This window comes from Anas platyrhynchos, chromosome 29 (genome assembly GCF_047663525.1).
Source record: "Anas platyrhynchos isolate ZD024472 breed Pekin duck chromosome 29, IASCAAS_PekinDuck_T2T, whole genome shotgun sequence".
Taxonomy (NCBI): domain Eukaryota; kingdom Metazoa; phylum Chordata; class Aves; order Anseriformes; family Anatidae; genus Anas; species Anas platyrhynchos.
The window spans coordinates 4085930-4107010 of NC_092615.1; the positions used below are offsets into that span (position 1 = coordinate 4085930).

Sequence of the window (21081 nt, forward strand, 5' to 3'; positions counted from 1 at the left end):
GGGAGAGGTAGAGCCATTAGGGCTATTAAGGTATTTCCGTCCGGATGCAAACCTTTTGTCAGGAAGTCCCCAAGCTGCCAGCTGGGAGGGATGTCGGGAAGCATGTCTTGTTTCTCCTGCTCTTCCCGTGAGCAGCATGACGGAAGAGCCGGCCGTGGAAAAATACCCAGGGGTTCAGCAGCTGGGGACGGATCCTGCTGGAAAGGAAAAAGAAACACGAAATCGGTGCTGAGGGACTCAGCAGGCGAATCTAGGCTGTAGCAGAGAGCGAGGGCAGGCTTCATGGCACGAAGCTGCCGAGGGTCCCTGCGGGATGGAGAACGGGCCCAGACCTCGCCAGCGTGCAAAGCAGGCGGGGAAGAAATCTGGCAGGAAAAGGAGCCGAGCAGCCTAAAAAACGAGACGAAGGCTGCCAGCCCCCCGGCACAGCTGGGCCTGGGGAGCTCGGCCAGGGCAAGCAGCACGGGGGGGGGGTCCCCAATTCTGGGGGGGGGGTGGGAGCCGGGCAGGGAGAGCCCCCCAGCCCCAGCTGCGTGCGCTCGGGGCACCCCTCGTCCCCCGGGGTGCAAAGAGCGAGGGTCCCCCAAACTGAGGAGGGGGAGGCGAGGGTGGGGGGCACCCAGCTTCGTGACCCCACCGGGACCGGGGGGCACCTCGGGGGGGTCCCGCTGGCGTCGAGGCGGGGAGCGGGATCCCGTCGGGGCGGTGCCGGGGGCGGTGCCGGGCGGTGGCGGCGGCGGCCGGTGCCAGTCCCGGGTCGGGCCGGGGGCGATCCCCGCCCGCCGCCGCCCCGCCCCGGCCCCGCCGCCGGCCCGCCCTCGGCCCTCGGCCCCGCGGCTGCGGCGGGGCAACGCTGCGAGCCCGGAGCCGCCGGGCCCGGGAGCACGGCCCCGCTCGGAGGGGCTCGGGAGCAGCCCGGAGGTCCGGCACGGCTCGGTACGGCCCGGCACGGCACGGCTCGGCCCGCCGAGGTGAGGGGCGGTGGGCCCGGGAGCGGCTCCGGCGGCGGGACGGGGCCCACCCAAGGGTTGCTGCAGCCCCAAAGGAGCCCCCGGGGGTGTCGGGGGGGCTCCGGGCATCCCGGTAGGGAGAGAGACGGAGCGGGGCTGGAGCGGGGGCTGCGCTCCGTCGGGGCCGGGCCGGGCCGGCCAACGGCGGCTGGAGGGGAGGGGGGGTCCCGGGGGGATCTGGGGGGGTCCCGGGTTTGGGGGGGCTGCGGGGAGGGGAGGGCCCGGGGGGATCCGGGAGGGTCCCGGGATGGGAGGCTGCGGGCACCCCGTGGTGCTGGGGGTACCCCGTGGTGCTGGGGGGCTGCAGGCACCCCATGGTGCTGGGGACCCAGGGACCCATGGGTGCCGTGGGGTTCCTCAGGTGCTGCAGGCACACGGGGCTCGGGGTGCTCCCAGCTGGGGAGGGCGAGGCCAGGGCTCAGCCCTCGCACGCATTTGGGGAAGCCGCCGTCCCCTGCCCATGCCTGAGCGCCCACCCAGCGTGGATTCAGCCTCCCTGCCACGGGACGGGCACAGGCTGTCGGGGTTTGTTGTCCACCCCGTGCATCGTCACCGTCCCCGAAAAATTTGGAAGGTGGTGGTGGAAAATGCTGGTGGGCTGCCGTGCGGGTGCAGGAACAGCGTTAGGTGTTTTGTAGCAGAGCTGTAGGAGCCCTGTAGGTGCAGTGGGGTACCCAGAGCCATTCCCCAGGCGAGCCAACCGTGCACCCGCTGTCCGGGCACTGTGTGAGCTCGGGGAGGTCCCAGCATCGCTGCAGCGGGTGGGAGCCCGAGTAGCTCCCTGGCCTCCAAACCGGCCGACCCAGGCAATGGTGACGACAGCTCCAGAAAGAAGAGCCCAGCCCTCAAATCAGGCTGTGGGGAAGACCAAACTTTTCTCCCCTCCCTCCGTCCCTGTGTCAGTGCAGGCACACCCACCCCGTGCGTGGCCAAGGACCTGCTGCAGCCCCGGATGGTCCAGGCACGGGCTGCCCCGTCTGTCCCATCCAGCTGGGGCAGAGGCATTGAGGGGAAGGGGCGATGAGCACCCAAACCCCCCTGGTTGTGCCCAGCCCACCACATTGGCGGTGGCATCGCAGGTGATGTGTCCCTGTGACAGCCAGCTCGGGGCTGTGACGGCTCCGTGCGAGGATCCCAAATCCCAGCAGGTCGCTGGCAGCTCCAGCCCTCTCGCTGCGGAGGAAGCCGCCTGCTTGCTCAGTGGTTTCCCTTTAACTTTGGAACAGCCTCAGCCCGGGGCTTCAGGGCTTATCGCCCGTGCGCAGCTTCAAGGGAAACGTGCCTCGCGAAGATAAATCAAGTCGCACTGGCCGGGGCTGCTCTGGACTCTGTTCTTCTCACATTCCTCATGACCTCAGTGTTTTGGCTCGGAGGACGGCCAGGGAGCGCCGTCAGCATGTCCAGCCCTGGGCGGTCGCCTCGCTCCAGCCCCGTGGATCGTGGGGCTGGGGGAGCAGCCCCGCTGCGCCCCTCGCTAGGGGATGCGGTGCAGAGGTGGCCAAAGCTTAAAAATCGCTCGCCCACTGGCCCTGGGCTTTGGCACTGGAGGAGCATCGCCCCTTGGACGAGGCCAGCGGCTCACAGTGGGTTGGGCTCAGCCTGGGGTGCGGTGCTGGGTGGTCCTGAGCCAGGATTCCTCTCCAGGCCTGGAAGGCAGATTCAGCTCCAGTGGCTGTGTGGGCGCAGCTCAGCATCCAGCTTGGCTCCTGGGCCTCTCACCTGCTGTGGGATTTTATTGTACTCGAGCTGAGGAGCTCCACTTTGGCCCAAAGTTCCTTGTGTGGGCATCAGTACGACAGCAAGGGGATAAAACAAGTGTGGGACCAGCGCGGAGCACGGTCCCGGCTCTGCAGGGACAACTCAGTCCTTGTCCATCCCCGTCTTGCTTAAGAGCCTCCCCAGCAGCACTGCAGCTTGTGCCAACCAGCTTTTGTGCGGAGATGCCAGGGCCAGAAATGATGCTTTAACTTCTTCCGAAGGGAGCTGGGATGGCACAGGGGCCTCCCATCCCCGGGACCGGTGCTTTGAGCACAGCACCAGGTCCTGGCACGTCTCCTCCTGGGCACAGGGGTGCCCGCTGGCTCGGCAGGGCTGTGGAGGCACCCGGCAGCACCCAGCCCGGTGTCCAGGGGAGCAGCCGAGGCTGCCAAAACCCAGCCTTCTGCAACAAAGCCACCGACACGGTCCTCCCCGCCCTGGCTTGAGCAGAGATGGAGAGCGGCTGCTCTTTGAACTGGTGCCGCGGTGCTGGCGGCCGCAGGGACAAGGCTGGCTTTGTGTGGCCGAGCCCAGCAGGTGACAGCTGGGACGTGGGGACTTAACCCTCTCGCCGCTGCTGCGTGTCAGCTCCTCTTCTCGAGCCTCCAGAGCTCAACTTTGGCCTGATGCTCTCCTCTCCTCCCCTCCCAGCCCTGGGTCACTGGCGTGGAGGGGACGGCCAAAAGGCAGCGAGTGCCACAGAGCAGGGGCACCGTTGCCACGAGCTTTATGGGACGTGTCACGGTGCCCAGCCCTTGCAGCCCCCTGCAGAGCAGAGCTGAGCACGGCGGTGCTGAGCGCGGTGGCTTTTCCTGGCTTGGCCCCAGGCAGGACAATTCCCGGTCGCGCAGCGGAAGGGAGCTGCCGGGCCGCTTCCCCGAGGAAATGCGCCCGTGCTCGGGGCCGCGCGGCCGCTGCTGCTGCTCTCCCTTTTCCTCCTGCATGATCCACGGTGAGCACAAAGCCCGGTGGGGACTCGATCCTGGCCTCGGCTCTTTTTTTTTTTACTTGCACTGAGGGCACCAGGCCCGGTGCAGGAGGACCCCGGCCGCTTCCCCAGTTCAGCGAGGAGGAGGACGCGTGAGCCTGTTGGGCATGAGGCCGGGATGGGGTGGCAGCACGGAGGTAGCTCTTCGCCGAGAAGATCCCAAAGGAGGCAGAGGCAATTGTCTCAGGATGCTCATCAGCTGGGATGGGTTGGTGGGGTCAGGGAGCCCAGGTTTTGATCCTGCCCAGCTGGACCAGCCCCTCATCCCCGTGTGCCAGGGTCGGGTGAGAGCCAGGTAGGAGCGTGGAGCATCCCTGTGTGAGGAGAGCTTCGTGCAGTCCCAGGCGCTGCTCCCGGGGCCAGCTGAGCAATTTGCAGTGAGTCACTTGCTACGACTCGTTAAAATGAGGCGTTGGGCTTGGGGGCAGAGTGGGGCCAGGGAGAGGAACGAAGTGCCCAATGCTCGGTCCCAAAGGTTTGGTTGTGGATGTCAGCGGTCCCTGTGCCCTTTTCCAGGCAATGCAGATCCCCAGCTTCCCTCAGGCAGATCGGACCTGGTCCTTTTCTGTGGTGTTGATGCCTCTGGGCCTCTCTGGCCACTCACACCATCCCTGAGCTGCTCTCCAAATAGGCCTCGATGTGCCAGCAGCTTCCTCCGACTCGCCCACGGGGGCACTTGTCCTGTGCCTTCTTCCTGAGGGTGCCGAAAATAGCCCGGTGCCAAATGCTCTGCCCGCTGACAGCTGCACAGCGCCCTGTGGGGAGGGTCCCCACATCCCCCCCAGCACAGGGACCCCCAGGCAGGGTGGGCATGGGCATGGAGAGCCCTGGGGACACGGGGACCAGCGGTGGAGCTCCCGGGACAGACATTGCTTGAGTGACAGCTGCTTCCTGCAAGGGATCAGCGAAGCTGGGAACAGGAATGTTCCCAGCACCGGGCTTGATTTGGCTCAAATGTTTTCCACCAGGCAATATTGTTCCCGCAGCCCCAGTGCCCAGATGCAGCAGGTTGGAGCTGAACAATTGCAGCTGCCAGCCCCTCGGCGGTGAGCTCACCCCTGGACCGTGGCCCGCGCTGCCATTTCCCTCTCCTCGCTTTTTGTTGGGTTTTCAGGAGCGTTGCAGCCTCTTTTTGCACCTTTTTTCCCCTGCGGGGAAGGGAAATGCTGGTGCTCGCCGTGGTGCCTGCCTCCCTGTGCTGAGTGCCAGGCTTGCAGGCGGGCATCCCGCTGGCTCCCCTCCAGCCTGAGTGTGCCTGGCTCCTGGGAAAACCAAGCTCTTGTTTCAGACCCTCCTACACACACACCGTGCTCTATCCCGTGGTATCCTCGGGGAAAAGCAGCCAGGTCCCTGCTGGGGCCACCAAACAGCCCCCAAGGGTGGGTGGGAGCCAGGGCTGGGGGTCAGCAGCGGAGGGGGCGTTTGGCAACGCAGGGTGCCCCGCGGTGAGGGTGGACGCGGTGCAGAGCAACTGCTGGGTGCCGGGAGACGCCTGTGGTCGCGTGGCTTTGCAGAAGCATCTGGTTTCATTATCCTAGGCAAACTTCTTGCTCCCGTAAAGGCTCGGTGCCCCGCTCCAGCAGCCTCCTTCTCCCTGCCTGTTCCCCCGACGCAGCCGAGCTCTGACTCATGGCTTTGCGCCCTCGGAGCTGGCAGCGTGGCCGCCCCAGCCCAGGCTGCGAAGCATTCCTTAAATGTACAAACAATCCCCAGCCCCGCCAGCAGCGCAGGGCTCGCCTGCCTGGGAGCAGCCCCAGCCGGGTGCCGGCACCAGGAGGGGACCCAGCTGGTGTCGGGGCATGGCCGCAGGGATGTGCCCCGGGTTCGGGGCTGGGGCACCCGTGCCAGGGGAGCGGTTTGGGGTTGCTGGGGACGCTCTGGTTTGCAGGGTGTGGCAGGACAGGGCCCCGCTGTCGTTACAGGTTCATGGTCCCATGGTTGGCGGCATCCCGGGGAGAAGATGGCTCAGCCTGCGCACCTGAACCAGAACCTTCCAGGTAAAGGGCCCAGAGCTGCGTGCGGGGACCTGGCAGGGCCACCGCGGGCAGGGGACAGGGGAAGGAGCAAAGGGGACGGGCAGGGCTCAGCCATCCCGTCCCGATGGGTGTCATCACCTGTAGCAACTCGGAAGCAGAGCAGGTGCCCTGCAACACCTGCTGGCACCACAGGTGCCAAGGATGGGCCATCCGCCGCGTCCTTGTCCAGCAGCATCACAGCGAGGGGGCTGCAGGCTGCAAATCCCGGCACAACCTGGCTGGAGAAGCGCTCCCGTCTCTGCCAGGTCCCTCCCTAAGTGTCTCCGCCTGTCTTGCAGATCTCGGGGGCCCCTTCTTGTACAGGGACCAAGACGATGGGGAGAAGAGCTCGTATTCGGTGGAAACCCCCTACGGCTTCCTCTTGGACCTGGATTTCCTGAAATACGTCGATGACATCGAAAGCGGCCAGACGCTCAAGAAAGTGCCGCTGCCGCGCAGGGCGAAAGGCGCCAGGCAGCAGCTCGGCACGCTGCGCAGCCCCAGCAGCCACACCAGCGGCTGGACATCCACCGAGTCCCTCACCTCCACGGCCAGTGAGGACGGCAGGACCGCGCTGCTGCTGTCCCCACACGGCCGGGCGCCCCCGGAGCCCCTGAGCAAGCCAACCTCCCACCCCACGTCTCCCCCGCCGGCCGTGCGGCTGCTCCCACCTCCTGCCCGCAAGTGCTGGGCACGAAACCTGCAGGTGGAGAAGACCTTGCTGGAGACGAGCAGGAGGCTAGAGCAGGAGCAGAGCCATTCGCAGCCGGGTGCCCCGAGCCAGGTGCACCCATGGGTGCCGGCGGGCACCGAGGGCCAGCCGGGCTCCGCGCGGATGAGCCCTGGCAGCTCGGGGCGCAGCACGCCGGCTGCGGGGCTCGGTGCCGCCCCGCTGCAGCACGTGCGGGAGCAGATGGCCGCGGCCCTGCGGCAGCTGCGGGACCTGGAGGAGCAGGTGAAAACCATCCCCTTGCTGGAGATGCAGATCTGTGAGCTGCAGCAGGAGAAGGCGAGGCTGATGGAGAAGCTGTCGGGGGAGCCCGGCGAGGCGCTCAGCCGCCCCGGTGGGAGCGAGGAGCAGCCCCGAGCGGGGCTGGAGTGCGAAGGAGAGCCGGCAAAGGGTCGAGCAAGCAAGATTGCGGAGCTGAGGAAGCTGACGGAGAAGCTGGCCGTGTCAGAGCGGGGCAGCCGTGGCAAGGGCATGGCCGCCCGCCCCAGGGGTGACGAGAGGCCGTGCCGCTCTGTGGCCGTGGGCGAGGACCGGCCCATGGCCGACGCCGTCTTCTACTACCGGTCCCAGCAGGTGGGCAGCGGCGAGCCGGGCGGCCGGGCCCCAGAGCGCCGGGACGCAGCCGTGTGGGTGCTCGAGTCCTCGCTGGGGCTCGCCCCCGAGGCGGAGCGGGAGCTGGAGCTGCTGCAGCAGACGGTGGGGCACCAGAAGGAGGTGATTGCCCTGATGGAGGGGCACCTGCAGGAGGCCACGCGGGAGCTGGAGGAGCTGCGGCTGGAGGTGTGCGCCCGCCGGCCCCGCGGGCGCACGGACAAGGAGGTGACAGCCAAGCCCCAGGTGGCCGAGGTGCTGGTGGAGGCGGCGGTGGTGACGCGGAGCCAGGCGGTCGGAGACGCCGTGGAGACGGTGGATGTGGCCGTGGGGTGCTGCCCACCGACGGCCTGCGTCGGGGTGGGCTGCCGCCCCGACAGGCGGGATGTGGCAGTGGGGCCTGATGTGGCCATGGGGCACGAAGACAAAGGCAGCCAGGCTGACAGGGCCAGCACCGAAATGTCCGGCACCGAAATGTCCAGCACCAGCGTGGCCAGCAACGACATGACCAGCACCGACACAGGCGCTGCTGATGCAGGCAGCGCCGTCCCAGCACGCAAGGAGCTGGAGCCCAGTGCTGGCGGTGCCGGATGCCAGCGCACCCCAAGCAGCCCCCAGGGTGCAGCGGAGGTGGTGGCAGTGACAGGAGGGGACACGTGCCTGGGCAGCCCAGCTCCTGGGGACGCAGTTGTGGAGGTGGTGGATGGTGGCCGGGATCCGTCCCCAGCACGGGATGGCAAAGCAGCCGCCAGCCCTGCAGCCGGTGAGTTGGGGAGGGGGTTTGGGGTGCCCGGGAGCCCTGGGGGGGGTCTGGCTCACTGCTCCCTCACTGCTCTCTGCTGCAGGAGCCCTGAAATCCATCATGAAGAAGCGGGATGGTGCCCCCCGGAGCGAGGCCGAGGGCAGCAAGAAGAGCCTGCAGTTCGTGGGCGTGCTGAACGGGGAGTACGTGCCGGGGGCTCCCCCCTGTCCTCGGTGCTGGGGGCAGTGGGGAGCCCCGGGGGGACCGGCAGCTCCCACCGCAGGGCATCGCTGAGCCCCTTCCCTCTGCACAGGTACGAGAGCACGTCCAGCGAGGAGGAGGAAGAGGATGGAGACAGCTCCTCTGAGAAGGCTTCAGCCGACAGCTCCGACAGTGAGGAGCAGGGGGGCACCGACACTTCGGAGGAGGAGGAAGAGGATGCCGGGGGTGGCCAGAGCGAGCTGGGCGAGCAGCAGGAACATGAGGGGGCCAGCGTGGCCCCGCCAGAGCCCACCGAGGTGAAGGAGAAGTAAGTGCCGGGGGAAGGTGCCAGGCATGGCTCAGGGCTCCTGCGCCGCGTTTCGGTGCAGCTGATGGGAAAAACACGCCTGCCTCCTGCGGAAACCATTCGGCAGAAAAAAATCATTCCAGCATCTCGGGTCTGCTAAGGAAACCACGAGACCAAGGCTGCAGCTGCCTCTTTTCTACAGGAGATAATTTGGAAAAAAGAAAGCAACAACAAAAAAAAATCCCTCAGTAGCATTTTTCAACAAAGGGAAAAAATTCGGCCTAAAAATGGGCAGATCGTGTCTGAGCACGTCCGTATAAGGCTGCCTGTGGCGGGCTGGACACCCCAGGGGCACGGCTGCAGGCCTGGGGAGGAAGGCTCTGGACTGGGAGGATGGGGGGGGACATTGATCGGGGGGGGTGCAAGGAATGGGGGAGAGGAGCAAAACCTCGGGGCCTTGCCTGGGGGACAGAGGGGCCGGGGATTCCTTGCTGCAACTGCCCTCGTGCTCCCCCCAGGTTCGAGCTGAGCCCCAGGATGCGGGAGGCCTGCCTCATCGTCAAGACCCACCTGGGCCACCCCGGGGCCACCAAGAGCAAGGAGGTGGTGAGTTGGGTGCTGCGGGTGGCACGGCTCCTGCTGGGCTGACAGCGGCTCCCCCCGCAGCTGGGGGCACCCCCGGGCCAGCGAAGCCCAGATCAACGCTTTTCTTCCCAAAACGAGTCCCAGATTACCCCCCAAATCCCCGTGGACTCAGCCAGGGCCGTCCCAGCACCGGGCTGGGCTTTGGGGTCCTGCCTTTGTGCCACGCAGAGGCTCAGCCCCGCTCGCTGCCCGCAGCTCGCCAGCAGCAGCCTGGTCCTGCAGGAGTGGTTCCGTCTGTCCAGCCAGAAGTCCTCCGTCCCCGACACAGTCGCCAACCACCTCCTGGCCTTCGCCGAGCTCTCGCCAGCCCTCCTGGCCCACGTGGTGAACCTGGCCGACGGGAACGGCAACACGGCCCTGCACTACAGCGTCTCCCACTCCAACTTCCACATCGTGCAGCTGCTGCTGGACACGGGTGGGTGACCTCAGGTCTGCCACAGCTCCAGAAATGTCCCCCTGCCAGGATGCCACCACCCTCCTTTTCCCTCCCCTGGGAGCAGCACCCTGAGCCTCCCCGGGCTCTGCCCGTCCCCACAGGGGTCTGTAACGTGGACCACCAGAACAAGGCCGGCTACACGGCGCTCATGCTGGCAGCGCTGGCAGCCGTGGAGCAGGAGGACGACATGACCGTGGTCAGGAGGCTCTTCAGCATGGGCAACGTCAACGCCAAGGCCAGCCAGGTGGGTGTGGGATGGGGGCCACCACGTCCTGACCCCCTTGCGGGCAGTGAACAGAGCTGTACTCACCTCCTGAGCCCACCCCGAGGGCAGGACCCCAGACCTGGTGGGGGCAGTACACGGGGAGGGTGTTGGGGCTCCACTGGGGCAAGCAGGTGCTCGGTGGGCACTGGGGCAGCAGTGGGATGAGTGGGATGAGTGCCACAACCTTCCTGGCAGCGTCCCTTGTGTCACACAGGCCGGCCAGACGGCGCTGATGCTGGCCGTCAGCCACGGACGGCAGGAGATGGTGGAAGCCCTGCTCGCCTGCGGGGCGGACGTGAACCTGCAGGACGAGGAGGGCTCGACTGCGCTGATGTGCGCCTGCGAGCACGGCCGCGTGGAGACGGTGAAGCTGCTGCTGGCTCAGCCCGCCTGCAACATCTCCATCGTGGACAGCGTAAGGAGCTGGGGTCCAGGAGTGCTCCCCCCGCTCCTGGTCCCAAAGCTCTTCCCGACCGCTCTCCTGCCCTCCTTAGGATGGTAACAACGCCGTCGCCATCGCGCTGGAGGCCGGCCACAGCAACATCGCCGTGCTGCTCTACGCCCACCTGAATGGGACAAAGGCGCAGCCACACGTGAGTACTGCAGCCCCCCAGCCCCTGCCACCCGCTCTGTCCCATGCAAGGGGCGCAGAGGGGGCACCGTGCCACTGACTCGGCTCCATGGCGGGCAGGGGAACAGATGAGAGCAGCTGAGGGTCCCCAAGGAAGGGGTTGTGGAGGCAAGAGCAGAGCATCCCAGGTGCCAGATGCTCAGCGCATCCTCGGTGGCAAGGGCCCAGCCTGGCTGGCCATCACCAGGAGCCCCTGGATGGTCTCTGGTGATATTTGGTGACTCCTCCCTCTCCACAGCAGGGGACATCAACAGTGGGCACCAAGAGCCCCGGGAACCCAAAGAAACCAAATTAGAATGAGCTTTGGATCCAGCCGTGTGCCAGCTGGCCGTCAGTGCTGGGCTGTAATTTATGTCCCCCCCCTCCTGCTGCTCCTTCGTGTGCCGAATTGCTCCCCGAGGCTGAAGATGTTTTCATCCTCCTGGCGATAGAGCAGGCGCTGTCCCTGGGCCTCGCTCGCCCTGCCTGCTGCAGGAAGCGTCCCACGGTGCCCACCTCGCTCCCAGGGACAGAGGAGCCAAGCATCGAGTGACCTCCACTGCCAGCCACCATCACTGGAGCTGTGCCACCTTGCTGCAAGGCCCCAGCTCACCAGAACAGCAAAAAAGCAAGCCAGCAGAAACAGCAGCTGGTTTCTGCTCCTATTGCCAGCTCCCAGCAACTGCAGGAGGGCAGCAGAGCCAGTGATGGGGAGCAGGGCTGCAGGAGGGCAAGCATCAGCAGTGACAGCAGGGGACACCGAGCAGCTGGCTCACGCTGCCACGGGAGCATTTCCAGACTGAAATGTGTGCTCATCTTCTCTGGCATTTTATTGCCCAGCAGAAACCTGAATCTTCTCTAGCACATGCACACAAAGGAAAAAAAAATACAGTGCGTTGTCAAAAAAGCTGGAGTTCACCATGAAATCACTCAACGATTTGATTTGCTCAGTGGGAGCAAAGCTTCTGGATGCTTGGGGCTGCAGCCAGGCTGAGAGAAGGGGACTGAGAGCCTCAACTGTTTAGGGACTGGGTCTGCCCAGCTGCTGCCCCACAGGATCCAGAAGGAAAGATAAAAATCACCTTATAAACACTTCCCCTTTTAACAGTCCCACAGCTACTGGCAGCTCAGGGGCTCGAGTTGCCTTCACAAGTCCCTTTCTTCCCTTCCCCAAGGGGAGGGTGGCTGAGGATAGCTCCAGGAAAAGAGATCAGCAAGAAGAGCTCAGAGGGAGAAAGCTTAGGGCCTGCGGAGATGGACGCGTATGTCAGAGCACGTGTGTGTGTGTGTGTGTGTGTGCCAGGCAGGGTGGGAACAGACAAGGTAAGCTTTAAGGACTGGGAGAAAACAAAAAAAAAAAGGTTTTGCATGTGAAGCAGGCTGCGCTCTGACTCCTTCACAAAGGTGACCCCTGTCGCAGCTCCTCCTACTCCTCAGCTCATCCTCCCTCACTTTCACACCACGCAGGCCTTGTCTGAGCCATTCTCTCCACTGGGAAATGCTCCCCAAGAAACCTTTGGGCAACGTGCCGCTGTCCTCGCCCTTTTTCAGCTTTGCACTGAAGTTAACACAAGATGCTCACAGCCACTCTCTTTGCGCTGCTCTGTATGTATTCCATACTCACTGCTTTGGTTTTCACAGGTTTGTTTACTGACATTTTAATATTGATGTTTATTTTTAAGATAAATAAAACTTCAAGTAAAATTATTTTGAAATATTACAATGACCACCAGCAGTCTCCTGCCTCCTTGTTTGAGTCAAGCTAAAACCCCCAGAACAGCTTCGGCAGAGGGACAGCCTGGGCACAGCCCTGGCCCTGAGCACTCACCAGCATTTCAACCCTTTCCCTACACGTTTATGAATTGGTTAAATCCATCAGTCTTGTTTTCTTCCAGCTGAACTGCTCCAGAGCTAGGAACTGGATTTAGGTACCATGAGGTGGCACCTTCTGGCCCATTTCACTTCATGGGACCAAGCGAGGCACTGGACCCCCTTCACTCCCCTTGGTTTGCCCTGGTGTTGATGCTGTTCAGCTTTGTTAGAGAGCAATCATCCAGCAGCAGGGATGCAGGGTGACCTCCCTCACACATGGCTGAGGTTACACCGACCACACAGGGACAGCTGGGAAGGGCAACAGCTGCTCCAAGCCACCTCACTACAAATTCACCCCCAGCTGCCGCTGATTCACAGCTGATGCCTCACACCTTGCTCACGTCTGGCCTGCACTGCCCCCTGTCCAGAGCACTGAGGCTCCCTGGTCACTGCCTAAGCTGTGCTGGGAGAAAACAGCAGGCAGAGAAGTAAACACCAGGCTGGGCTTCTCCTTGCACTCAGAACTGAGGGCTCTGTCACCAGAACCAGGGTAAGAGGTGTACCCTATGCTCTGAAACTAAAGCAACACCACAAAGGAATCAAGAGCTGGGTCAAGCAACAACACAAGCATGTCCCCAACGACTGCCTTCTCCAGACCATAAAAATCACAGGCCTGGACCAGGGCACAGCTGCCACTTGCAGGAAGGAAAAAAAATTACAAATGCTCCTTCAATGCCAGCCTTGAACAACCCTCGCTAACTGCCTAAGTTCAGCAATTTGAACATTCAATTCCTTAAGGGCTCTCCTGAGCTTTGGGATTCCCAAGCCTTCATTCCCACTTGTTACTGAAGTGCCTTAATAAGGTTCAGAACATCAGAGGAGGCACAGTCCCCATGGGAGGGACACTGCATGATGGTGAGCACGGCACTGGGAGCCACAGACCTGGCTTAGTTCAAACATCACAAAACAGCATCGCTCTCACTTGGTAGAAAATAAGAGTTTGCCACAGGGACAAAGTGCTTAAAAACCACCTCCTAAACTGTGACATTTCTCAGACTGATTCCAAATCCTTTCAGGCTTATCTCTACATTTATGTAGTAGCCTAAAATAACTCTTCTAGCTATCTTGTGGTGGAAGGGAAAGCTGAGAAGAAAGTGAGTGAGATTGATTTACCAACTCCTCTAAGGGGAGAGAGATGAGTGCTCTTCGTGGGCGACTGCCAGGAAAGACAGCAAGCAGTTATATTTATAGTAGCATTTATAGAATAGCTTACTGAGGTCAGAAAAACAGAAGCAGCAGGCAGCCACTTTTCAAACTGGTACAAAGTTTGACTTTTGACTTATCAGACTCCACAGAAGTCCATCAGGTGTACCAGTGCCACTCTGCTGGTGACACATAGAGAAACACTTGTCAGAATTAACACTGCTGTAATCAAAACAATAAGTTATTTTTGCTGCAAATGACAAGTTAACAAAAACACAAGAACACAGATACGTCAAGAGGAAGGCCAAACACGTAGCCCCAGTCATAAGCAGGGTGTGGTTTTGTCAGACCGAGCCCAACAACAAAAGGAATGTGCGTGCCCACCAAGACAACCCAGAACATTCACACACTCAGTGAGTCCTGGACAAAGGAGTACTGGAAAAAAAAAAACCTTTATTGTGTGAACAACACAAACTCCACGCTCCTCTCCATCTGTGCCCCACGTCCAGCTGAGATGATGCATGCTGGTGGCTCTGAGTACATGGGACAAGTCTTCAGCACCTGAAAAGGAACAGCAGAACCTGTGTCTGCCCGGGGGCACGGTATCCTCCCTCTGCCACTTGGGGGGCAGCAGGGCCGGGCAGTGCCGAGGGGAACAGGGCACCTACCAGCTCAATACAGGGGAGGGGGGCACCCACCGGCTCAGCGCAGCCTTCGGGCCTCACGCTCGGACTCCAGCAGGGTGAGGACATCTCCCTCTCGCACCGGGCCCTTCACGTTGCGGATGATGGAGCGGCTCGTGTCGTCCATGAACTCCACGCGCACCTGCGGCACGGAGCGGCCTCAGCACGGCCCGGCGCGGCCTAGCGGCTGCACCGCCACCCGGCCGGGCCCACTCACCTGCGTGCACTGCCCCTGGGAGCCGGTCCGGCCCAGCACCTTGGTCACCTGCGGGCAGAGAGCACGGCGTCAGCCCACGGCCCCAGCCCCCAGCCCGTCCCCATCCCGGTACCACACCCGCCCCGCACCCTGGCCAGCTTGATAGGCTGCACGCGGCTCGTGTCCATGGCGGCTCCGCGGGACAGGAAGGGGGCGGCGCCGCTCCCGCTCCGCCTTATATAGCCTCCAAGTCTCGCGAGACCCGGCGTACCCCGCGCGACTCGCCCCGCCCCGCCCCGCCCCGCCCCGCCCTGCCCTTCACAGCGGCCAAGATGGCGACGGCCACACGCATCATCCAGCGGCTCCGCAACTTCGCGGCGGGGGTGAGGGTGGCCTCAGGGCTGGGGGGGCTGGGAGGGGTCTCCGCCTTCATCCCCTGAGACGCTGTCGCCTTGCCTTGCAGCGGGACCTCCAGGCCAAGCTGCAGCTGCGCTACACGGAGATCTCCAAGAGGTACCGGGGGTGCTGCGGTGCTGAACCCTGAGGGGAAGGGGCTCGCTGAGGGCACCGGGGGGCTGAGGGGGCCGAGGGGGCCGCTCCGTACGGCCACAGGGGCTGCAGGGACCTCAGGCCAGCCGGCCCCAGCCACCTGGGATGCTGCCCACCCGGTCAGAGTGCCCAGGGCATTGCTTGGTAACAACATGTGTGGGTAACAACATGTGTGGGTAACGTGTTCATATCAGGCCTCCTGGCTGTTCTGGGCACCTCGCAGCCCCTGCCCGACCCGTATGCAGTACCACAGTGCTTGTGTTGCATAGTGCAGAGCCCCCCAGGCACCCACTGACGTGTTGAAGTCCTTAAACTTTTCCCCTCCAGATCCCAGCCGCCACCTCGGCTCCCGGTGGGTCCCAGCCACAAGTTTGCAAATAACTATTACTGCACGCGGGATGGGCGCCGAGAGACTTTCCCTCCTATTGTGGTTGCGTCGACGCAGAAAACCCTCGCTGCAGGGGCTCAGGCCAGCAGGTAGGTCTGACCTGGTCTGTCCTGCAGCTCTGCTGCTGTCACTGCTCAATGTGAGTAGGTTTGAGCCTTGTGTGATTTGTGACAAAAATATGGAATTCTTTCAATAAGCAACGTTGACTTATAAAATAGGAGAAGTCTGAGCTAATTCTTTGTACTTGTCTTCTCTTGAATAAATAAATGGGTTGACTGGAAATTTAATAACTTTTGGCATTAAAAAAGCAACACTCAATTTAGTCTGAGCACTGTTAAAACTTCTTCTTCTCTCTTCCTTTTTCCATCCCAGTTCGGGCACTGCAGTGACAACAACTGAGAAAAAGCCAGTGACACCAGGGCCACCAATTAAGAAGTGGGAAATCTCAAAAGACCAGCCCTATTTGTGAGAAATTAATAAGGCTGGATGTACAGATGTTGGTTCGTGAAAAAACAGTACTCTGATGGGTAAGGCTGCAGTGGATTTAGGTGCAATGATGCTGGGTGGAACTTATTCACATATATTAAGTTTTGCTGATGTATGACTAATAAATGCATTTAAAGTTGTAAGTATCCTCCCATTTTACCTGTCCTGTTTGAATCGTTCAAATTATTTTAACATTGGATGTAAAGTTTTTTGAGGGAATAGTAAGATAGTATACAAATGGAGCTTGGGCTTAGTGGATTTATCTGCTGTCTGTGGCCTCAACTGCTCCAAGATGAGACCCAGAAGCACAGATGGAATATCATTGAAGGTCAGAGCTGAACAAAGCATGCCTGTAGCTGCAAAGAACCTGTTGATTTTATTTTCTGGTAAGAAACATTAACCAGTTGATGGCACTGTTTGGTTCCTGTCTGCCTCAGTCATCCTCAGGATGGATTTAGCCTCCATCAGTTCATCCTGCCTCCCTTAAGGCTGCGATCTGTGAGAAATTATTGATACAGATTTTGGTCTAAAGCTTGGCCTTCTAGCATGCCAAGCTGTTTGTGATACTTTGTGTGTATTAGTTCAAAGGAATCCAGCTGCTTACTCTCACTTCCCAGGCCAGTTGTTACCAGTCAGTCAGCAGCGACGATCATTTCTGGCTCGTGCAACAAGCACCCGGTCCCCTGCTTTGCCTGCCCTGCTGCAATGACACACATTTCAGCCACAGAGCACCCAGGTCCTGCCCTTACCCAGGGACAGCTGATTTGCCAGGCTTGTGCTGTGGTGTTGTGTCCTGGTTTCAGTTAGAAGGTTAAACCACAACATGTTGCCATGAGCTCTGCTGATTATTCTACAGCAAGTATATCGATTTTTCCTGCCGCTGCTCAAAGATGCTGGAAGATTGCTGACAGGGTTAGGCTGAGTCTTTGCAAAGTCAGTTATCTGAACGCGTTTGTTGTATCCCACTGTCTTGACAGGACCAGCCAACAGCTTAAAAAATCATACAGTTGACAAGGGAAGACCGACCGATGTCATCCCCCTTGGACTTCTGTAAGGTCTTTGACGTGGCATCCTGATTTCCAAATTGGAGAGAGGTGGATTTGAAGGGTGGACCACTCAGTAGATACTGGCTTGAAGGTCTCACCCAGCGAGTGGTCGATGGCTCCGTGTCCAGGTGGAGGCCGGTGATGAGCGGTGTCCCTCAGGGGTCTGTCCCGGGACTGGGGCTGTTTAATATCTATAACAGTGACACAGATAAAGGGATCAAATTCACCCTCAGCAAGTTTGCAGGTGGCACCGAGCTGAGTGGCGCAGTTGGCAGAGGGATGGCATCCACAGGAACCTGGAAGTTTTATGAAAAGCCCATGGGGACCTCATGAAACCTGAACGTGAGGTGAAAAGATGAAAAGATAGAGAGAACTTTTTTGGGAGATAGCGATAGGGCAAGGTTGAACGCCTTTAGGCTAAAAGAGGCGAGATTTAGATCAGAGGTCGGGAGGAAACAGCCCTGAGGGCGCTGAGGCGCTGACGGGCGGAGCCCCCCCACCTCCCCCCGTCCGCTGAGGCGGGCACTGAGGGGCCGCTGAGGGGGGCGGGGCCGCCTGAAGGTCGCGCGCCACTGCCGCTGCGGAGGGGGCGGAGGCTGCGCGCATGCGCCGTGGGGGCGCACGCGGCCCGCTTTATAGGCGCGTGGCAGCAGCGGCGGGCTCTGCTTGCAGCGGTGGCAGCGGCATGGCGCGGCTGCTGCTCGCACTGCTCCCCCTGCTCCTGCTGCTGCTGCCGCCCGGGAGCAGCGGGAGCGGGCGGGCGGGGCCCAGCCGCGCCTCGCTCCCCTCCTCCCCATTGGCTCCCGCCGCCCGCTCCCCGCGCACGCCCTCGGCTCTCATTGGCTGGCGCCGCCGGCGGCTCAGGTGCGCGGGCTGCGGGGGCCTCGCCTCAGGGGGGGACGGGGCCGGGGCTGGGGCCGGGTGGGCTCTGGCGGCTCCCCTCAGCCCCAGCCCCAGCCCTGGCCCCTCGGGCTGCGGCCCGGGGCAGTTCCGCTGCGAGGAGCCGCACGGGGAGTGCTTCCCCCGAGAGTGGATCTGCGACGGCCACCCCGACTGCATGGACGAGCGCGACGAGCGGGGCTGTGAGGCCAGCGGGAGCCCGGCGGGGCCCGGAGCCGCCGCCACAGGTGAGGAGGGGCTGGGCCGGGACAGGGCCGGGGGGTGTTGGCCCCTCCGGGGTTATCCCGGTCATGGCATTGGGCCCCGGCTGCTGTTTGTGTTTGGGGCGGAGGGAGCCCCCCCAGCTTCCTTCCCGGCAGCCGGCGCTCAGCACCCCAGGGCTCCCTCGGGAAGCGCCTCTGGAGAGGTTTCTTCCTCAGGATGTGGCTCTGGATGTGACCAGCTGCTGCCACGAGGCTGTGCTGAGGGAAGGCAGAGAATTACAGAATGGGTTGGGTTGGAAGGGACCTTAAAGACCCCCTGGTTCCAACCCCAGCCATGGGCAGGGAGGGACACCTCCTCCTAAATTAGGTTGCTCAGAGCCCCATCCAGCCTGGCCTTGAATGCTTCCATTGATGGGGCATCCACAGCTTAGGTGCTGGGGGTACGTGATGCCTGATGCTGGCAGGCCACTCTGCAGAGCTTTTTCTCTCCAGAGCTTTTTTTTCTCCAGGCTGAGCACCCCCAGCTCCCTCAACCTGTCCTCGTAGCAGAGCTGCTCCAGCCCCTTGCTCGTCTTGGAGGCCTTCCTCTGGACTCGCTCTAATACGTCCCTGTCCTTCTTGTGCTGGGGCCCCCAGAGCTGAACACAGGGCTCCAGGTGGGGTCTCACAAGAGCAGAGTAGAGGGGGTCAGTCCCCTCCCCATGCTGCTTTTAATGCAGCCCAGGATATGATTGGCTTTCTGGGCTGCAGACACACGTTGCTGGCTCATGTTGAACTTCTCGTCCACCAACACTGATTGCTTTCTTTATTGGCCTTCTGTCCTCTTACCCTAACATGTCTAAGAGGGGTTAGGAAAATCTCCTAGCTTTCCTATTGTGTGGACTAATCATAGTAACAGGAGATAAGGCTTTGCTTCAAGCAATACGAACCTGTTGGCACACATAGGGTAAACTGGGAGCTCAGTCAGGTTTGGACTGGAGGCTGCTCTGAACGCTGATCTTAAGGTGAATTTCTTAAGGAAACCTGATGGACTTGTTTTTTTCATCACAGAGGCTTCAACTACCCCTGTGCCTGGGCACACTCTGCCATCAAGGAGTCAAGGCTGCACGTGGGTGTTGATTATTGCAGGTATGTGAGGCTTAAAGTGCCGCACGTGGTTTTGGCTCTGGGTTAGGCTATAACTGACTTTTCTAATGACATTTATTCCAGACCAGCATCAGTAGCTGTGTTCTCTGGGCTTGGAGGCTTAGGGAAGGCTGTACACCATGGCTTGAGCACTTCTGGAGCTCTGACTTGGACAAACTGTGCCTTCCCCTTGGAAAGGCATCTTGTTTCATGCGGTCTGGCACTAACACTTCCTGCTGGCTGTCCATTATCCTTGAGGAAGATGCTGATCTCTGATTGTTGAGCATCAGAGCCTGGTGCTGATGTCCACACCAGGTGCAGTGAGTGGTTCTCTGCTTGTGCACTCTTCTCTTTAGTGCTCCTGAGCTGCCTGGTAGCTGTGGGTGGTATCGTTGCATGGGCCCAGTCCAAAGCAAAAAGCAGGTCTGACATCTTCAGTCTTGAAGAAGCATCAACTGAGGAGCAGTTGATATCTGACAAGAGCCAGGCAGGCTTATTTTCCTGGAAGGTACGTTCCTTGCACCCCACGTGTGCTGTGTGTGAGGGAGAAATGCCACCTTGCCCTCTAGAGCTTCCCCCTCCGGGGTAGCCCTTCCCAGTTCTCCCTGCTGCTGGTCAGCCACATGCTCGGGCTTTATTTGCCCTGAAGCAGCAGAACTCTCCCCATCCCCTCTTTCCTCACAACCAGGCATGAGGACTCCTGTTTGACTGCAGGGGTCATTGCACAACTGAATCTGAGAAAATGCTGGCTCCTTTCAGTAGCACTCATGCAAAGTTACTAATATTCTATTGTGGGTTTTCTTCTTCCACTCCATACAAACTGAAGTAACACCAGATTTCTGGGCGAAAGGACTGCAATAACCAGGTGTTTCTTTTCCTGTAACAGGGATCTTTTGCTGCGAAGCGATAAGATGGGACTAAGTTCATTTCCCTCTCACTCATGACAGAAGCTGACTGAACTTACACATTAAGCTCTCCAATCTGGTTTGTTATTACGCTAGCACACTCTCCTTGGAAATGGGTCTGAGGTTATGCAACTACTTTTGCACTGGAAATTGAACAGGACCTTCCCTGGTGCCGTGCAATCACCCCTCATTAAGGTGACAAATTCCCTCATTGTTCTTGCCTACAAGGATTGTTAACACGGCTTCACATCAGCGTGGCCTTGGACCCAAAGACTTTATTCTCCTTGAGACTGGAGGTGCAGTGCCAGGTGCTACTGTTTTCTTCCACTTCCAAACAAGAGCCTTTTGTTGCCTGCCCCCTTCTTCTGCCTGGATTTTGTCAGGTGTTGGGGAGTGGAAGTTTTCTCACGCCTTTTGAGTAGGAGCTCACTGAATCCGCACAGCTCAGATGTGCACTCTGTGTTCACACTGGTGTTTCAATGCTGCTCAACCCAACGCACTGTCCAACTGCAGGGATGAAAGCTGAAAATCTTCCTGTCCACCTGAGCCCTGCATCACCCCCAGACAGCACAGGACAGGCAGCACCTCAGCACGCTCCCTGCCAGCAAGGATCTCGCCCCCTGCAGAGCAGCACCTTCACCCCAGTGCTGAGTTCTGAACGTTGTTTCTCTAATGTTAGAGCTGTCATCCGTAGGCCTCTTTTGCTGGAGGTTCTGAGTGTCTGGTGTCTTTTGTTTTCAGCTTGAAATAACTGGTGTCTTGGGTCAAATGCTGTTGCCTCTGCTTTGTGGCACGCACAACTGTTTGTGACTGGCTCAGTGTGCACTTTTGAGAACTGACAGTATCAGAGATAACTGACCAGTGCCTCTAACTCAGCACTGACCTTTCCCATGTATTCCTTGCACAAGTGTTTAATGTGTGTAAAAGACAAAAAGCTGCTGTCTTGTCTGTTGCATTCTGTGCCTTGAGGTGAGAACCTGGCTTCCCACGCAAACTCTCGTCATCAGCCTTAGAGCTTGCTCTTGGATAGTGTGCAAGCGTGCAGCTGTAACTCATGTGAGAAACTGCTATGTGAGGTAGTGGCGTACTGGGCTATGCCAGAATGGTTATTTTTAGTACCAAAAGGTCACTTGCAAGGGGACACACAACCTTGTCTCTGTTTCCATAGGGACAATTGGAGATAGCTGTTGGTGAATGACACAGGAAAATAAAGAACTTGAAACTGTAATGACATCTCAATTTGTGTTTTTGTGTGTGTGTGTGCGTGTGTTGTTTTTTTTTTTTCTC

General features: G+C 60.4%; 4 protein-coding genes across 9 annotated transcripts; 3 read left to right on the plus strand and 1 right to left on the minus strand.

Annotated features, from left to right (window-relative positions):
- Nucleotides 1-808: 808 nt before the first annotated feature.
- Nucleotides 809-12027, plus strand: KANK3 (KN motif and ankyrin repeat domains 3). Of its 4 annotated transcripts, none has more exons than XM_038169092.2 (11): nt 809-936; nt 5679-5753; nt 6071-7855; nt 7938-8037; nt 8148-8363; nt 8861-8948; nt 9183-9402; nt 9525-9667; nt 9903-10103; nt 10183-10281; nt 10558-12027. In XM_038169092.2, the coding sequence occupies exons 2-11, from the start codon at nt 5717-5719 to the stop codon at nt 10612-10614; spliced, it is 2946 nt and encodes a 981-aa protein (XP_038025020.2). In that variant the 5' UTR covers nt 809-936; nt 5679-5716; the 3' UTR covers nt 10615-12027. The 4 variants fall into 4 exon arrangements, with proteins under 4 accessions (XP_038025020.2, XP_038025019.2, XP_038025021.2 ...); XM_038169091.2 differs by having other exon boundaries at nt 828-971; XM_038169093.2 differs by lacking the exon at nt 809-936 and having other exon boundaries at nt 10561-12027.
- Nucleotides 12028-13746: 1719 nt separating this feature from the next.
- On the minus strand, nt 13747-14451 carry RPS28 (ribosomal protein S28). Of its 2 annotated transcripts, none has more exons than XM_027471935.3 (4): nt 14342-14451; nt 14214-14261; nt 14012-14138; nt 13747-13874 (listed from the first exon to the last, which is right to left on the minus strand). In XM_027471935.3, the coding sequence occupies exons 1-3, from the start codon at nt 14378-14380 to the stop codon at nt 14016-14018; spliced, it is 210 nt and encodes a 69-aa protein (XP_027327736.1). In that variant the 5' UTR covers nt 14381-14451; the 3' UTR covers nt 13747-13874; nt 14012-14015. The 2 variants fall into 2 exon arrangements, with proteins under 2 accessions (XP_027327736.1, XP_027327737.1); XM_027471936.3 differs by having other exon boundaries at nt 13982-14138.
- A 21-nt stretch (nt 14452-14472) lies between these two features.
- NDUFA7 (NADH:ubiquinone oxidoreductase subunit A7) lies at nt 14473-15769 on the plus strand. The gene is made up of 4 exons (XM_027471934.3): nt 14473-14575; nt 14656-14705; nt 15069-15218; nt 15502-15769. Exons 1-4 carry the CDS (start codon nt 14525-14527, stop codon nt 15596-15598), a joined length of 348 nt encoding a protein of 115 aa, XP_027327735.1. The 5' UTR covers nt 14473-14524; the 3' UTR covers nt 15599-15769.
- Nucleotides 15770-17241: 1472 nt separating this feature from the next.
- On the plus strand, nt 17242-21027 carry CD320 (CD320 molecule). 2 transcript variants are annotated; one of them, XM_038169097.2, is made up of 4 exons: nt 17252-17788; nt 18815-18892; nt 19246-19397; nt 19776-21027. In XM_038169097.2, the coding sequence occupies exons 1-4, from the start codon at nt 17266-17268 to the stop codon at nt 19797-19799; spliced, it is 777 nt and encodes a 258-aa protein (XP_038025025.2). In that variant the 5' UTR covers nt 17252-17265; the 3' UTR covers nt 19800-21027. The 2 variants fall into 2 exon arrangements, with proteins under 2 accessions (XP_038025026.2, XP_038025025.2); XM_038169098.2 differs by lacking the exon at nt 19246-19397 and having other exon boundaries at nt 17242-17788.
- The last annotated feature ends 54 nt before the right edge of the window (nt 21028-21081 follow it).

What these genes read in the sequence shown, in the direction of transcription:
- KANK3 (XM_038169092.2), top strand. Translation starts at nt 5,717, where the DNA reads ATGGCTCAGCCTGCGCACCTGAACCAGAACCTTCCAG. An exon ending in CCTGAACCAGAACCTTCCAG is followed by an intron (nt 5,754 to 6,070) that starts GTAAAGGGCCCA and finishes CCTGTCTTGCAG; the next exon opens with ATCTCGGGGGCCCCTTCTTG. An exon ending in GGACAAAGGCGCAGCCACAC is followed by an intron (nt 10,282 to 10,557) that starts GTGAGTACTGCA and finishes CCCTCTCCACAG; the next exon opens with CAGGGGACATCAACAGTGGG.
- RPS28 (XM_027471935.3), bottom strand. Translation starts at nt 14,380, where the DNA reads ATGGACACGAGCCGCGTGCAGCCTATCAAGCTGGCCAGG. An exon ending in AGCCTATCAAGCTGGCCAGG is followed by an intron (nt 14,262 to 14,341) that starts GTGCGGGGCGGG and finishes CTCTGCCCGCAG; the next exon opens with GTGACCAAGGTGCTGGGCCG. An exon ending in CCCAGGGGCAGTGCACGCAG is followed by an intron (nt 14,139 to 14,213) that starts GTGAGTGGGCCC and finishes TCCGTGCCGCAG; the next exon opens with GTGCGCGTGGAGTTCATGGA.
- NDUFA7 (XM_027471934.3), top strand. Translation starts at nt 14,525, where the DNA reads ATGGCGACGGCCACACGCATCATCCAGCGGCTCCGCAACTTCGCGGCG. An exon ending in TACACGGAGATCTCCAAGAG is followed by an intron (nt 14,706 to 15,068) that starts GTACCGGGGGTG and finishes TTTCCCCTCCAG; the next exon opens with ATCCCAGCCGCCACCTCGGC. An exon ending in GCAGGGGCTCAGGCCAGCAG is followed by an intron (nt 15,219 to 15,501) that starts GTAGGTCTGACC and finishes TTTCCATCCCAG; the next exon opens with TTCGGGCACTGCAGTGACAA.
- CD320 (XM_038169097.2), top strand. Translation starts at nt 17,266, where the DNA reads ATGCGCCGTGGGGGCGCACGCGGCCCGCTTTATAGGCGCGTGGCAGCA. An exon ending in GCCCGGAGCCGCCGCCACAG is followed by an intron (nt 17,789 to 18,814) that starts GTGAGGAGGGGC and finishes TTTTCATCACAG; the next exon opens with AGGCTTCAACTACCCCTGTG. An exon ending in CAGGCTTATTTTCCTGGAAG is followed by an intron (nt 19,398 to 19,775) that starts GTACGTTCCTTG and finishes TTCCTGTAACAG; the next exon opens with GGATCTTTTGCTGCGAAGCG.